The 15539-nt window shown below is 32.8% G+C and overlaps 1 protein-coding gene across 3 annotated transcripts in view; it reads left to right on the plus strand.

Annotated features, from left to right (window-relative positions):
- Positions 1-15539, plus strand: part of LOC145329179 (uncharacterized) — a 20751-nt gene continuing 5212 nt past the window's right edge. Inside the window, exons 1-22 of one of the 3 annotated variants that reach the window (XM_080173212.1) lie at positions 1-102; positions 923-964; positions 1245-1306; positions 1618-1669; positions 1987-2051; positions 2349-2422; positions 2921-3010; positions 3335-3391; positions 3726-3804; positions 4113-4560; positions 4927-5103; positions 5307-5372; positions 6326-6380; positions 6839-6882; positions 10000-10053; positions 10775-10886; positions 11433-11504; positions 12616-12731; positions 13058-13118; positions 13454-13599; positions 14128-14221; positions 14836-14937. In XM_080173212.1, the coding sequence (XP_080029338.1) occupies positions 16-102; positions 923-964; positions 1245-1306; positions 1618-1669; positions 1987-2051; positions 2349-2422; positions 2921-3010; positions 3335-3391; positions 3726-3804; positions 4113-4560; positions 4927-5103; positions 5307-5372; positions 6326-6380; positions 6839-6882; positions 10000-10053; positions 10775-10886; positions 11433-11504; positions 12616-12731; positions 13058-13118; positions 13454-13599; positions 14128-14221; positions 14836-14937 (2155 nt within the window). In that variant the 5' untranslated portion in view covers positions 1-15. Of the gene's footprint in view, positions 103-922; positions 965-1244; positions 1307-1617; positions 1670-1986; positions 2052-2348; positions 2423-2920; positions 3011-3334; positions 3392-3725; positions 3805-4112; positions 4561-4925; positions 5104-5306; positions 5373-6325; positions 6381-6838; positions 6883-9999; positions 10054-10774; positions 10887-11432; positions 11505-12095; positions 12198-12615; positions 12732-13055; positions 13119-13453; positions 13600-14127; positions 14222-14835; positions 14938-15539 lie in introns of all 3 variants that reach the window. The other 2 variants (XM_080173214.1, XM_080173213.1) reach the window with 2 other exon arrangements.

Consider the following 15539-nt stretch of genomic DNA (forward strand, 5'->3'; position numbering starts at 1 on the left):
TACATTTCAGAAAGGATGGGGTTCAATTACCAGTTACCCCAAAGTCCGCATTTAGTGACAATAAAGAAGAAACTTACTGTACCAGTACCTGTACAATTAGAGGTAGGTACTAATTTTAGTTTAAAGTATATAACAAACATATATTTTAATAACTTAACTTTTTTAAAGGGATAGTTTCACGAAAGGCATTTAAACTTAATTTAGTGAACCGCATATTTTTTCCTGGTTAATTGGTTAAACTACATTTATATGGCATATATTCAAAAAGATTTCAATTTTCTACAATGCAGTTTTTAAAATATCTAGACTTGAAAATCGTCTGTTTATATTGCATATATCACGAAAAGACGATTTTCAAGTCTTTATATTTTCAAAACTACGTGGTAGAAAATTAAAATTCTTTTAAATATATGCCATATAAATATAGTTAAACCCATTAACTAGCAGAAAGTATGCGGTTCACTAAATTAAGTTCAAATGCATTTCGTGAAACTACCCCTTTAAAAATAAAACATTCGATCATAAAATTTAGAAAACAATATTTATACTATCTAAATCAGAAAATAGGAAGAACGTCGACATTTTATTGGTTATATAGAAGGTGTACAGTTATTGGTACGAACAGGCAGTTTTATTTTCCTTTAGTTCACATGATTATTCAGCTATACCTAGTCAAATTTCTTAGGATAACACTGCTTAGGTAAATATTGTGTAAAAATTTTGTCGCTCGTATTATTGTAATTAATGCAGTATACAGCTATGAATAAACAAAGGTTTTGTCTGCTTGGAATCATTTTTTATGTTTGATTGATTTTGGTGCCATATTGATCATTTAGATATTTTACATCTGTTGTTATGTGAATTGAGGTATAAGTGCTATTTCGAACTAAACTTTAAATAATAAAATTTTTACTTTATTTAGAACAATCCAAACGAAGGAGCTTATCAATATTTGAGCAAACACAGGAATATCATTTGATGATAATCAGAAGTTATTTTAACAAAGTCATAAAAGATTAAATCGCTATTCACTATTTCCTTTAATTTCTTCATTAATTTGCAAATAGAATCTGAAAACTTCCCTTTTTAGCACAATGACATTCACAGTGCTTAATACTTAACTTTTATATTCAGAAATTACATACCTAGTTAGTTTTAGCGTTGTTTATATTTTATTGTTTAAACAAACTAACATAATTTAATTTCTAATAAATATTGAATATTCATCACTTAATTATAAAACTAGAAAACATTATTTGCAGTCATTGGACGGAATTCTGCTTTCATGGAATACACATAAAATAAGGTAGATATATTTTTGATGCTTTCTCTCAAAGTGCCTATCGACCACTGATATAAGACAAGTAAATCAACATTAGATGTCAATCCCGCATTTCTAACTAGTGCTAACTCATTTCCTAATCCTAGCCCCAATTTTGGCAGGTGTCCCACTTTTATTCTTCATAATGAATAGAATCAAAATAATGTAAGGCGTTATGGGAAGAATTGAAATTATCATATTTTTGTTTTAAAAAAGACTTTACCCTCAATCACCTAACTCTTTAAAGCAAAAATTGATAAAAAATGAAAATTTAAACAGTTTTATCTGTATTTCAGGTTGAAAAGCAAAGGAATATCTCCCTATTTTCAAGCAAGAGTTTCTATAAAGGTAAAAATGTTTAATAATGACCTAAGTAAATAGTTGTATATATACTGCTTACACCATCAGTCGAAGGTTTATCTTTTCGTCTGTGTTTTCTATGTCTTGTGGTGGTGGAGCCCAAAAAAATCGTAAGAGATTGAACAATCTACGATAAACTTAAATACACCCCCTCCCCATTGAGGATAAACAAAAATACTCCTTCCGTTGATTAAAATTATTGGTTAAAAATAAATTTGAACGCTATAGTTGGGACCAACCAATTAAATTTAATTATGCCATTTTGTAATGTCCTTAACAACAGCAAATGATTAATTGCATTTTAGGGTGAATTTACAGTACTCAGAATTAAGACTGGGGATAAATTAACTGCCACTGTTATTGATCTCAGGTAAGTTAAATACAGGTTTTTTATCCCACACCTTTTTGGCGCTCTTAATAGATATAGAATACGTGGATATATTGACATGGGAAAATTTGTCGCCAATTTAGGTTGCTAATATGCTCATTTATTGTTCAGTTCTTTCATCCAGTAGGGGGGGAGTTGATTCGGGTATTGTTATTTGATTAGAGTACGTGAAATCTGGAGCAACATCCAATTAAATATACCTAAATTTGGAAAGTATTCAGAAGCTTTACCTTTGTTGGGCGGGGTAGTTACAGAGATTTTAGTCTTATATTTATCTAGGCCATCAGCAATTGTAGCCCGAGCACTGGAAAACTTTTTAGTTTTTATCGAGGTTCAAAATTTAGAAGTTTTATGTAAGTATTTTTTTTTTACAAAATTAGAGAGAATATTTGACACATCTTTTATCGTATTTTAAATGATAATGTATGTATTAATGTATTAGAAAATAATACTGCAGTATGCATTCTGCTAAGATATTATGAAAATTTGATAAATGACTATTAAAACATATAGCACTTTCAAATGTACCAAATGAAACATTTCTAAAATGCATAGGTATAAAAACTGTAATTTTTTTGCGGGCATAGAGACGTGTCGTAGGTTTACTTGATATTAAAGATTTTTAATTCTGATATTCATAGGTCATAAAAACAGGGAGGGGGGGCAGTATTTGCATAAATTTTGGATTTAAAATAGAACATTGTGGAACTTTGAGGAAAACCGTTATTTCCTGTTGTCACTTTTTGACCATTATCACCGGTAGTCGGCTCTTTTTCGGTGGCAGCAACGTTTTCTGTACAGTGTACAGCTCCTCTACCGCCGACCTCCATTTGATTTCATTCCAATTTTAGGTCGTATTGGGGACGAGGTTTCATTTACTTATGAATCCTACGAATGGGAGGATATGAATCCAGTTATTTATGGCAATAATCCCAATCCAGGCAGGACAAAAGTTACAAGTAAATATTCCAAGTAAATTTTTACTGTATTTGATATTGTCTTTTAGGTTATATATTCAGGGGTAGTTTGAACCAACCAATCAAGAATTATTTTCATTAGGTACCAAAAATTGTCAAGTTAACGAAAAAAAGCACGTAGTTAAAAACTTTGGGTACTACCTAACTCTTTGTGGAAAATTGATTTTATAGTTAATCCAAATATAAGCTTTTTGTATAACATTTTTATACCTAGTCTTTTTTTTCTAAATTTGACATCTTTAAAGATATGTTTGTTAATTTACTTATTCTTTTCATTGTAACCCATAGTTCATTCATCAGCGGGTATTATTAGAAGACCTGTTCTGCAAGAAAATAATTCTCAAAGTAAGATTTTTAAAAATAAATGTCAACAAAATAATATATGGTATAAGATAGTACAGAATAATATAATAGTTTATATCGCTTCGCATTATAGACAGTTTTCCGCGGATAGTAGAATCAATTTCAGTTTTTAGGCTCGGGCAAATAAATCAAAGACTAATTTTATGAGTTGTATTTTGTTTTTCGTGGAATGATATTTTGAAGCACTTAATGTATGCTTTACCTAAAAAAGTCACACTTTTAAAACTGAACAGTAGTTACATTTTAAAAAGTAACATCTATAAAATTATGTTATTAAACTTTCTATTAATACCTACCTATGAATATTAATATTTAGAATTACCACAGCAACCTACAATTTCTCAACAAAAACGAAAAATAGTGGCTCAACGGTTGACACAGATTGAAAACGAGAGGTATATTTTTTTGCGGTGTTATCCCTCAAAATGTCTTTTTGAAAAAATATTTGAATTTTATGTACGTTAGGTTAACTTATATTTGGAGCTAGGTGCTTTCTAGAAATACTGTGAAAATACGACGAACCTCGCTACTTCGATTTCTGACCATGATTTGATAATTCTAGTTTAATAGTCGAAAAGTATAACAAGTCGAAAAGTTTAACAAATTGAAACTTGTACCTATGTAATTCAAATATGCTGAAACTGGTGAAAATGAGGTTTTAATATTTTTTTTGTATATTATAATTTATACGGATTTTTTTTAGCAAGAAAAGGAAAGTGGATGATAGTCAACCCCTCATTCCTCCACCCCAACCCCCCATTCTGACACCCCAGCCCCCCAATCTGTCATCCCAACCCCCTAACTTATCATCCCAACCCCCCAAACAGTCATCCCAAACTGCCAATCAGTCATCCCAACCCCCCAAACAGTCATCCCAAACTGCCAATCAGTCATCCCTACTACCCAACCTGTCATCCCTACTACCCAACCTGTCATCCCTACTACCCAACCTGTCATCCCAAACTGCCACCCAGTCATCCCAGCCCCCCAATCTGGCACAACAACCCCAAAGAAGCCAAGTAGAAATCACGCCAATCTTGGGACTAAAAATACCAGCACAACAAAAGTCTTCAGAATTATCTAAATCTTCTAAAAAATACACCAATGAGCATAAAAACAGAAAAAAATCTGCAACAAATGCTGCCGCAACCAGGGACAAGGATACTAAATAAAATAAAAAACGACAAAGGAGGGGGGGGGGGAATCTATTTGGATATCTCGTAAAACAGAGTGTTTAGTACTTTTAGAAACATCATAGATAGCTAAGAATTTATCAAGAAAACCCTATGATATTTACATACAAATCCACATTTTAAAAAAGAACATACTTTGGCAACGATTATATAGTTACTTTCTAAACTAAGTATACTTCACTGTTTCAGTAATCATAATGGAAAATTTGAAATCGATAGGACAACTCTAACATGCCTACATCAACAATTTTAACTATTTAATCTGTTATGGAAAGGAAAGCGTTTTTAAATCAATAATTTCATAAAAAAATTTGATATCTTTGTAGCGAGGCTAGTGTTGGGAAAGATGGCAATACTGAAAAGGATGCAACTGATCAAGAATCTTCCAATGCACCTTCTACAAGTGTTGCTGAAGTCGACAATACTGAAGAAATAGATGAATCTAGACCACAGTCAGTGCAAGATAATATGGATGCAGTAGATACTAATAATGAACCAAGGAAATATGCTTTTAATTATTTTATGTTGCTAACAATTCTAAAAACTTTTAAAAGAAATATCATCGGAAGAGCTTAAAAAGCAGAATATAAATTTAAGAGATTGCAAAAACTTCTATATAAATGTGTTGCGAAATTGCTTAAATCATACCCGTTACAAAATTATGTTTTTATCTATAAGAAGCATATTGTGCCTTCAGAGGCAGCCTGAATGAGAACATGACATATATTGAATGTGACTCCATATCTATAAAGGAAGAAGCTGATATTAAGGTACCTAGCAGGAATATTGAGGTATGAGACAATGGCCGATAAATTGATGTACATCCTTAATAACTATAAACAAATTACAAATAGTGATTAAAACGTTTTGAAACTCAACTAAATGAACCAACCAAGCAAAGTTCTATTAAAGTCACCAAAGTTGCTAAACCAACTAATAAGAAAACTTTATCATAAGATTTAGAAGACTAGTGTAATAAAAAGCCCAAACTCTCCTCCCTCCCTGCAACCTAATGAACCAACTGATCTAAAAATTAATAAAAGTCTCTAAAGTTGTTGAGCCAACGAATAAACCTATTTCTTTTTATATAAGGGGGGGTTTTTAATGCAACTATCTCGTAATCAGTGAGCAAATGACACTTAGAATTCGAATTTCGATCTGAACTTTTGCATGAGTAATCCTTGGTAGGTCTGTTTTCCCTAAATCGAACAAAAAGTTGGAAAAGTAACGGCTAGCGGCTCAGCCGTTCAGCCGTTTTTAGCCTATTTTCAGGGTAAATCCATCATCAATTACGTAGGAATCAACTTTTTAAAACATTTTTTTGGTTTAATTCATGTTAAATGATAGCAATAACCATTTTTAAAACTTCTAGCACCAACAGCTACCGTGTAGAACCGTTTGATAGCGTTTTGGAGTAGAAAAGAGTATTATGTTGAGAGAGGTTTCGTGACTAATTTGCAATATAGATATCAAAAAAATGACAAAACAGCTGAGCCGCCAGCCGTTAGCCGTTACTTTTCCAACTTTTTGTTCAATTTAGGGAAAATAGACCTACCAAGGATTACTCATGCAAAATTTCAGATGGAAATTCGAATTCTAAGTGCCATTTGCTCACTGATTACGAGATGGTTGCATTAAACCCCCCCCCCCCCCCCATTTGAAGACAAATTTTTACTCCATTTCAAGAACAGCTTACTAAAAGTTTTTTCTTTATCTTTAACAGGTGGAACCAGAAACTTTATCACTGCCAGATGAAAATATCCAACCAACTGTTTTAGGTTCATTTCATTATTTTTAGGTACTTGATATTAAATAATTTTTGAGTGGATGATATTTTTTAAAGTTAAAGCGCTAGATTGCAATACAATTTATGATTTTTGAACATTTTAAATACCCTGTTACTTCGTCCCTAGTCCATCTGGACTTAATATATTTTTACTATTTCTCTTTTTATAAATTGTACTTTCTTAATTAAAATTACTCAGGGATCTTTTCAGACAATAAATGATTAATTGAAGTACATCAACAATGATGATAAACAAATTGGCCCTTCTGTAGATATAAATTATTGTTTGAAAAGTTTAGACACTAATATGTTGGAACCAACCAATAAATTCTTATTTAACTTTTCGAGACAACGAATAAGTTAACATGGTCATATAACTTTGGGTGCCAGTGTAATTTTTTGTCCAATATTCCCTGCCTCCTAGAAATAAAAAAAATGAAAATGATTTAGAAGACAGGGATACTTTGTCCTCAGTAGTTGAATCACAAGCTACCACAGGGATACGGACAAATATTATTAAAATATAGCAGAGATGACAACATTTAAAGGTAGCGAAGCACAAAAATCACGAATTCTTTGTAAAAATAATGTTTTTCTTTTTGTTGCATTACCGACTGACTGATGGACCAAGTAAATGTTTACTGGATGCTCTTTGGTAAAGAATAGTTATTTCTCGCATCGTATTACAAACGGCTTTCCGCGGATATAGAATGTACAATTATAAGATTAAAACCAGTTTTTTAGCCGAAGGCACGGGCTAAAAAACTGTTTTTAATCTTATGATTGTACATTTTTATATTCGTAGAAAGCTGGATATAATACGATGCTAGACATAGTTTTTTTCGTATGGATGAGAACCTATCCTATCCACCGGATTCGAATGAATACGAGAAAAGAAAATCAGAAGTTTATCTTAAATAGGTAGCAGCTGAGAAAAACAAAATTCCCCCCCCCCCTAGCATTACAGACAAAGTGAATAATAGAGTAGCTTCGCTAATAAAAATCCTTAAAATTTAAGTAACAACATGTATGACTGTCTGTTTGTAACGAATGATCTCGCTAACTGCTGAACTGATATGGTTCTCATTTAAAGGGTAGGTCCTGAGAAGGTTTTATAACTATTTTGGGGGAGGGTACCACCACCCTCCCAATAGAAATCACCACAAGAAAAAAATTAGGGGCGTAGCTGCTAGTAAGAATAATAGAACCAAGCACAGTTATGGAATCTCGACCATAAAGATTTTTTTATTCAATCTTGACAAGAGAGGTATTTTTGGAAAGAGAAATATATATAGTAAACGCCTATGTAAATTAGAAAATCCGCAGAAATCATATTTGCAAGTTATTTTCAAAAATCTGCAATGTTAATTTGCAAAATTAATTTCATGCCTTAAATGACAGATTTAGAAAAAAAATCTAATTATGAAAGTTGTTTATCTATAAGTTTAGAACATAATTAAGGCAAAAAACATTTCTATAGTGTTATTTTTTCATATTATATATGAAAAAAGCAGTTTCTCACATTTTTGTAAACACAATAATTGGCATAAAATATATCATCCTAGATGTAAAAATCAGATTTAGAATCCTTTTTAGAGCCAATATTGTGCAAAAAGTAACCAAGACATTTTTGCAAAGTATGAAAATCTAAAGAAAATAGTTTTTTTGCTTTTGATATTCATATCAGATAAATGTATATAAAATTAGTGATCAAAAACTATAAAACATGTTATAAGTTTTTTCAACACTGTCATTGATTAAATTGCACTTTTAGGTTTAAGAATTACTGAAGTAGTGCATAAAAACTCTTTTTATGAAGTAATTAAACAAAATAAATGCCATAAAAACAACTACAAAATGGTCTACTGCATTATAAAAAACGCCTAATTGATGATTTGAATTTATTTTGTTTAATATCTCAATAAAAGAGTTTTTATGTGCTAATTTGGTAATACTTAAACCTAAAAGTGCATTTTAATCAATGATAGGGTTGAAAAAAGTTTGAACTTGTTTTATAGTTTTTGATCACTAATTTTATATACATTTATCTGATATGTATATTAAAAGCAAAAAGAACTATTTTCTTTAGATTTTCATACTTTGCAAAAATGCCTTGGTTACTTTTTGCACCATAATTGCTCTAAAAAGGATTCTAAAGGGTGTTTAAAAAAAAAACCAATCGCTTCACTCTTTTCATTATAAATCCTACAGTTTTGGTCAAAAACTAACAAAAAATGACCGAAATCATGTCCAAGCAATGACAATGAGAAAACACTAATGAATTTTGATTTTACTCACCTCTCCTGAGCACTACAGTTCGAGTCCTAGCCCTTGTGGAAAATTTTTCTCTACATCAAGAGTGCATATTTTATTACAAATTAAGACAGTTTTGTCTGTTTTAAAAAAGAATAAACTGTCTTAAAGTACTTGAAATCTTTTAGATAGACCCCATAATGCTTTGAGTTTTTGATGGGGCATATAAATACCTTTCTATAGACGTCTTAACCAGGTTTCTGACTCAATCCTTGCTAATTGGGCATCAAAAAGACAGACCCATCAAACATTGAGATATGACTGCACTGTCTTTTTAAAAAAAGAACAAACAGTCTTAAGTACTTAAAATCTTGTAGTTAGAACCCATAATGTTTAGAATTTTTCATGGGGCATGTCAAGAGCTTTCTATAGACACCTTTATCAGGTTTCTAACACAATCCTAGCCATTTTGACATCAAAAAGATCTGTCAAACATCAAGAACTAGAGAGACCTGTCATGTCTAAATGTTTAATAGGTCTGTCTTTTTAATGCTAAATTGGCTAGGATTGAGTTAGAAACCTGGTTAAAGTGTCTATAGAAAGCTCTTGACATGCCCCATCAAAAATTCTAAACATTATGGGTTCTAACTACAAGATTTTAAGTACTTAAGACTGTTTGTTGATTTTTGATCTCCATGTAAGGAAAAATTCTTCACAAGGGCTAGGACTCGAGCTGTAGTGCTCAGAAGAGGTTAGTAGAAATCAAAATTTAATAGTGCTTTCTCATTGTCATTACTTGGACATTATTTGGGTCATTTTATGTTAGTTTTTGACTAAAACTGTAGGGTTTATATTGAAAAGAGTGAAGCGATTGGTTTTTTTTTAAACACCCTTTATATCTGATTTTCACATTTAGGATGATAGATATTGTGCGATTTATTTTATTGACTTTAAAAAAAAACATCTTTTTTGTTTCTATACCTTTTTAATCATAAAATGTGAGAAACAGCTTTTTTCATATATAATGCGAAAAAAGTAACACTGAGGAAAATTTAATGTCTTAAGTATGTTCTAAACTTATAGATAAATAACTTTCATTAAAAGATTTTTTTCTAAATCTGTCATTTAAAGCATGAAATTAATTTTGCAAGTTATTATTGCAAATTTTTGCAAATAACTTGCAAATATGATTTCTGCGGATTTTCTAATTTACATTTCTTTCCAAAAATACCTCTCTTGTCAAGATTGGATAAAAAAATATTTATGGTTGAGATTCCATAACTGTGCAAGCTAATAATGAAAAAAAGAGCCGACTAATTCACAAAAGAGTTTTGCACTATTGTAATATTTGTCCTTGAACAGAAATTGCTACGGCTGTTGCTAAAGCAACATTTAGAAGAATACTTCCAAAGGCAGGAATTTCAAACTTATAAAAATGCATGAATCTTAAGTGATAAGACCATGGACGATAAATTGATATATACATCCCTAAATTACCCAACATTCAGATTAAACTTTTCGGTTAAAATATTTGAAGATTACTAGTACTGATTAAACTAGGGATGGCAATCCGTCAAATTTTTGGACCGGATTCTAATTCGGATTCTTACAAGAATCCGTCTAATTTTCCGCGGATTCTGGATTCGGATTCCGGATTCTAACAATATTTTAAAAGGCTTTATTAAATTATAAAATTAAGTGCTACATATGTCCTAAAAATTAATGTTATTGGTGTTCTCTATAATTCACTTCCGAGAATCGAACCAGATTTTAAAAGATTTTATACATAATGATGATAATCTTTGCCTTCAAAAAGCGGGAGTTGAAAAAAAACCTAAGACGCTAATTTTAGCCTACCAATTAAGAATCCGAATCCGCTATTAAAAAACGGATTCCGGATACGGATTCGGATTCCAAAATTGACCAAAAAATTGGGCGGATTCCGGGTCCCGGATTCGGATATGGATTGCGAACCCTAGATTAAACATTGAAAATTTTAAAAATGCCAAAAGTATCCCCATATAATATTTAGAAGAATGATGCTTCTATAAAACTCTACGAGTTTAAAGGACCTCGTCGATCATCCATGCTTAAAACTTTCTGTTGGTTCACATACTTTTGATATTGGTGAAGGTATCATCATCACAATCCACAATTAATGAGCCAATCCAGGCAGCAGAAGCATCCTCAACTGAATCAACAACAAGTTTGTTAACAGTTTTGTCACCATCAACAATTAATACAGGTATGGCGACAAAAATAATTTTAATGGAAAATTACAATAATATTCGACTGTCTATCGGCCTTGCTTCAAAAGACACAAACCTCATTTTTAAAGGTTTCGTGATTTTTTTTGACATATTACATACCTATTACTCTAAGTTTTCTTTTTTATGACAACTGAACATCTGCTCTATAACGAACTTTGTCCGTTTGTCCATTCCATTATTTTTGTGCATCGCTATTTATGGATGTTTTCATCCAGGTTCAAATCCAACTGTTGCCGTTTAGAATCTACTTTTCCAGTATGGCTTCAAAAACGATTAATATCCGTTGGATTAGAATCGGTTCTAAGTAATACTGAGAAATCAGTTTTCTACGTTTATAAAAATGTACAATCATAATGTTAAAACCAGTTTTACTAGACCGTGCCTTCGGCATCTCGGGGCTAACAAAACTGGTGTTAATCTTATTACTATACATTTTTATACCTGCGGAGAGCTGTTAATAATACGATGGGATAAATAACTATTCCTGCTAATTTGGTAAACTGATTGTCTAAATATTATAGTTAGAACCATTTCTACACCTACACAAAGAATATTTCAACAAAACGAAATATCATCACCAAGAAAATCTGCAGGTAGAATTTAAATAATTTTGAGTAGCGAAGCTATTCCAAGTCTCCGTGTGTCCGTCTGAACGTTTAGAAAAAGGGGGGGGGGGTGTAAACGGATAGAAAGTGATTGAAAGAGCAAATATTCATAAACCACGAAACCTTTCACAAATATCCTTTATGATTATTTACTTTTTTGAAGCATTGCTGATAGACCAACGGACTAAATGAATTGTATATGGGATGCTCTTGCTCATCATTTGCATAGGAGCAGTTTATTTTGATTAGCAGCTGAGAAAATTACATAACCCACATAGTTTTACGAAAAAACTGACTGACGGACAGACTGACAGTAAATTATAGAGTAGATTTTTTAGTAACAATCAGAGACATTGTTCTAATAATGATGTCAACTATTAATCAGTGCTCGGCAGCTGTACGTCAGCCGCCTGTAAGCTTCAGGAAAATCAACCTTCAATTAAAAATCAGCTGAAAATCTAAACCTGACCCAAATATGGCAATCCCTCTTTTTAAAAAATTGCATATTAAAACTGATCTAAATTTGAGGCTTAGTCGCGGCTGACGCGCCGCTGCCGAGCCGTGACTATTACTTTTCAGAGAAGGTTCCCCCGGGTTGGACCCGCAGATTTCACACGACTATGTCTGGTCGCAAATATTACACATTCATATCTCCCATTGGCAGATCTTTCAAATCTCTTAAGGAACATAGTTGTCAGCTGTTATCTTTATTACAAACTAGGTTTGGGGGCACTTGAAGAATGAGCTAGAGGGGAGGGGAGTTTATCCACTTATATTCAATTTTCGTTTTTAAAATTTAAAGAAAATTTTTGCTGCATGGGGGTCATTTTTATATGGCGATATTATACATCTTGGGAAGGTGGTGGTTACCTTCCCCAAAAGAGTTATAAACCTTCCCAGGACCTATGAGAAGCTGCAATGTAAAGGAGAACAATATCATTCACCGGTTAGTAAGATCCTTTGGTGCAAACAGACAGACATGCATCTTGTTAATTTTATGGTTTATTTGCATCTGAACTCAAACTTTTTACAATCTGATCTACATACATACACATTATAGTCAAAACACATGTTTTTTCTTTATTCCTGTCCTATTCAGGTGAGCTTCCCCCTGGCTGGACACGCAAGTTACATGTTCCTCAGGCTCAAGGTTCCAAGAGATATTACACCTTTCATCCACCAGAACCAATTGCAAAAACTTTTTATAAACTTTGGGTAATAAGTTGGCATCTTCAATATTATTGAAATTTATTATTCTTAGATTAAAGTAACAGGATGTTTGTATGTCTCATTGTACCGAAGGATCACGCTAAACACTGAATTGACATGCTTCTCCTATACAGTGTAGCTTCTCATAGCTCCTTGGAAGGTTTAAAACCATTTTGGGGAGGGTAACACCAACCTTCCAAGAGAAACATTGTATTTTCTTCAAGTATAAACGATGGGGGGGGGGGGGGAGGTTGTACTTAAGTGCTTAAGAAGAACTATGAGGGTAACACCGACAAATTTATAACAAAGAGACAACTTATGTTATGATGCAGTCAGCTTGGAAGTACCATCAAGCCATGATGAATGAAAGCATCGCTGCTGATGCACAAAGTGGTGAGTTAATTCATTTTACGCGAAGTAATGACGTTAAAAATGTATCCTACTGCTACTATGTCAAGTGCGCGACATTTATAGTTAGGGTAGAGAGGGAATGCCTTGGCCCAAAACTGGCGCAACTCATTACCATGCACAGTTAGGACTTCTCAGACAAAGGTCATGGAATCAAAGAGTTGGTTGTTTGATAGGTGTTACTTAACTTAATACCCCGACAGAAAAGGAGACATTTGGCTCCACTTAGTTATCATGGGTTATTGGACCTGCACATGGGAGTGTCATGGTCCATGGACATCATCCCCACCCATATGAGGTAATTGATGAGGTAAATCTAGATGAAGGTGAAGCAGTTACTGGTGAAAATACTGATGATATAGTAGAAACAAACAAAGATAACCCTGAAGAAACCGAAACAACTGCCACCAGTGCAATGCCTGTTGATGATGATTCCAATCAAGAAGTTGTTATTAAATGTGAAACTAGGAAAGTTGAAAAATTAATTTATGCTGCTTCTTCGTTTTCTGAAGGGTAAGGGAGTGGACATTGGACATTGAATTATGCTGGTACCCAAAGTTTTATGTACACAATGGCTCAGACTTTTGGTACTTTTAATAGATTTTTTTAGGTTTGTTTAAAATTAGTAGTGTCCAAACTTTTCAACAAATAATAATCTGCAAAACAAGATATTTGGTTTATCATCATTTGGGATGTATATTTGCCCATCAACTTATTCCTTAAGATCCATGATTTTCTTCTATGGTTAAATATCTACTGGGATCTAAAGGGATAAGACAATGGGCGATAGATTTATGTACATTCTCAATGATTATACACAAAATTACCCCTTCTTTAGGTTACAATTAGTGGTTGAAACATTTAGACACTTAACTTAATCAACCGACCAACAAAATTCCCTAAAGTTATTGAGGCATCATAAATCTTTGGGACTAGTGTAATAAACAGCCCAATGTCCCCTCCCTCCCTGAGTAATATTTTCAACATATTTGTCAGTGATGTGACTATTGAAGATTATGAGGACAGAGATTATGAGAACAGGAGCAAAGAAGTGAATACAGTGTCAACCTCCTCTCCAGTCCTCAAGAAGGAAATAAATTCAAACATTATTTATCTATAATACAAAGTAGAACAATGTCTGTCCATCTATCTGTCCATCTGTCTGTCTGTCTGAAGCTTAAGATCTCAGTAACCACCGAACCGATTGGGTTCTACTCTTCTGGGAATATACCTTTTTTGATGATTTTAAGCTATTTTCTTGGGAATTGGGACACCCCTAACACTCACCCCGACCAAAAAAGCATTATTTTTGGTAATAAATGGGAAGTTGTTGAGCGTCCATACGTTTCAACCAATAATTGTAATCTACAGAAGGGGTTATTTTGTGTATCACCATTTGAGATGTACATCAATTTATCGGTCATTGTCTTATCCCTTTAGATCCCTGCATGTTGTTATAACTTACTTAAATGACCCAAATTCGTGTAATATAGCGAGAAAAAGCAAAAAAAAAATTTGGCGGGACATGCCGGTTTTTGGCGGCAGCGGCGGTTTTGCCGACGTTTCATCACAGTTCTATATTGTACCATATTAGAGTAACTGCCGTACTTTTAAAGTCTTAAAACACAACCTTTACGGAATTCTGCGAAAGCTACCTCCCCCTTTATATTAAGCATTAGGTATTGAATTTACAAAAAAGTTTAGACTAAGGAAAGATGTTCGAGTCCAAAAAATCCTCCAAGTCAATATTTTGAGAATAAGATAAAACTTATTCTAATGGAAGCAAACATTCTATATAAGACAGGTTTTCAATATAATACAGTCAAAATAAGTAAAATCATTATAACAAAGTAACAGGATGTCTGTTTGTTTGTTTGTTCCGATAAATCTCGTTAACCGCTGTACCGATCGGGTTCTTTTTAACACAGTAGATTCTCATAGGTCCCGGGAATGTTCATAGCCACCACTCTAGAGAAATCGCGAAATCGCCCCCCCCCCCCTAATTTACTTTTTTACATAAAAATCGTATTTAAAAAAAGGGTTTTGGAATTCAACTCTCCCATCCTAAAGTGCTCCTGGAGGCCTCTAGGGGCGTAATCGTTAGTAATATAGAACACATTAAACCAAAACTGTAACATTCTCTCTTTAAAAAAGGATTTTAGTCCTGTTATTACTTACCAGCTGAGCTATTTTATTAAAACAAATTGTGCATTACCAAACTATTTTCTTTAAATTCTTAACAGAGTCTTCCCAGTACCCAATATAACCTAACCTAACCTAAAGTAATAAACAAACGATCCTTTTTCCTTTTCCCCCTTAATTTCCAATTTTTTTAAAAATAAGTTGGGGGAGTGGAAGTTCTTTGCTTATAAAGTCACTTTAAGGGAAAACACTTAGACATCCTGT

The sequence above is a fragment of the Acartia tonsa genome, chromosome 10 (assembly GCF_053477335.1).
Source record: "Acartia tonsa isolate MP-2025a chromosome 10, ASM5347733v1, whole genome shotgun sequence".
In the NCBI taxonomy this organism is placed as follows: Eukaryota; Metazoa; Arthropoda; class Copepoda; order Calanoida; family Acartiidae; genus Acartia; species Acartia tonsa.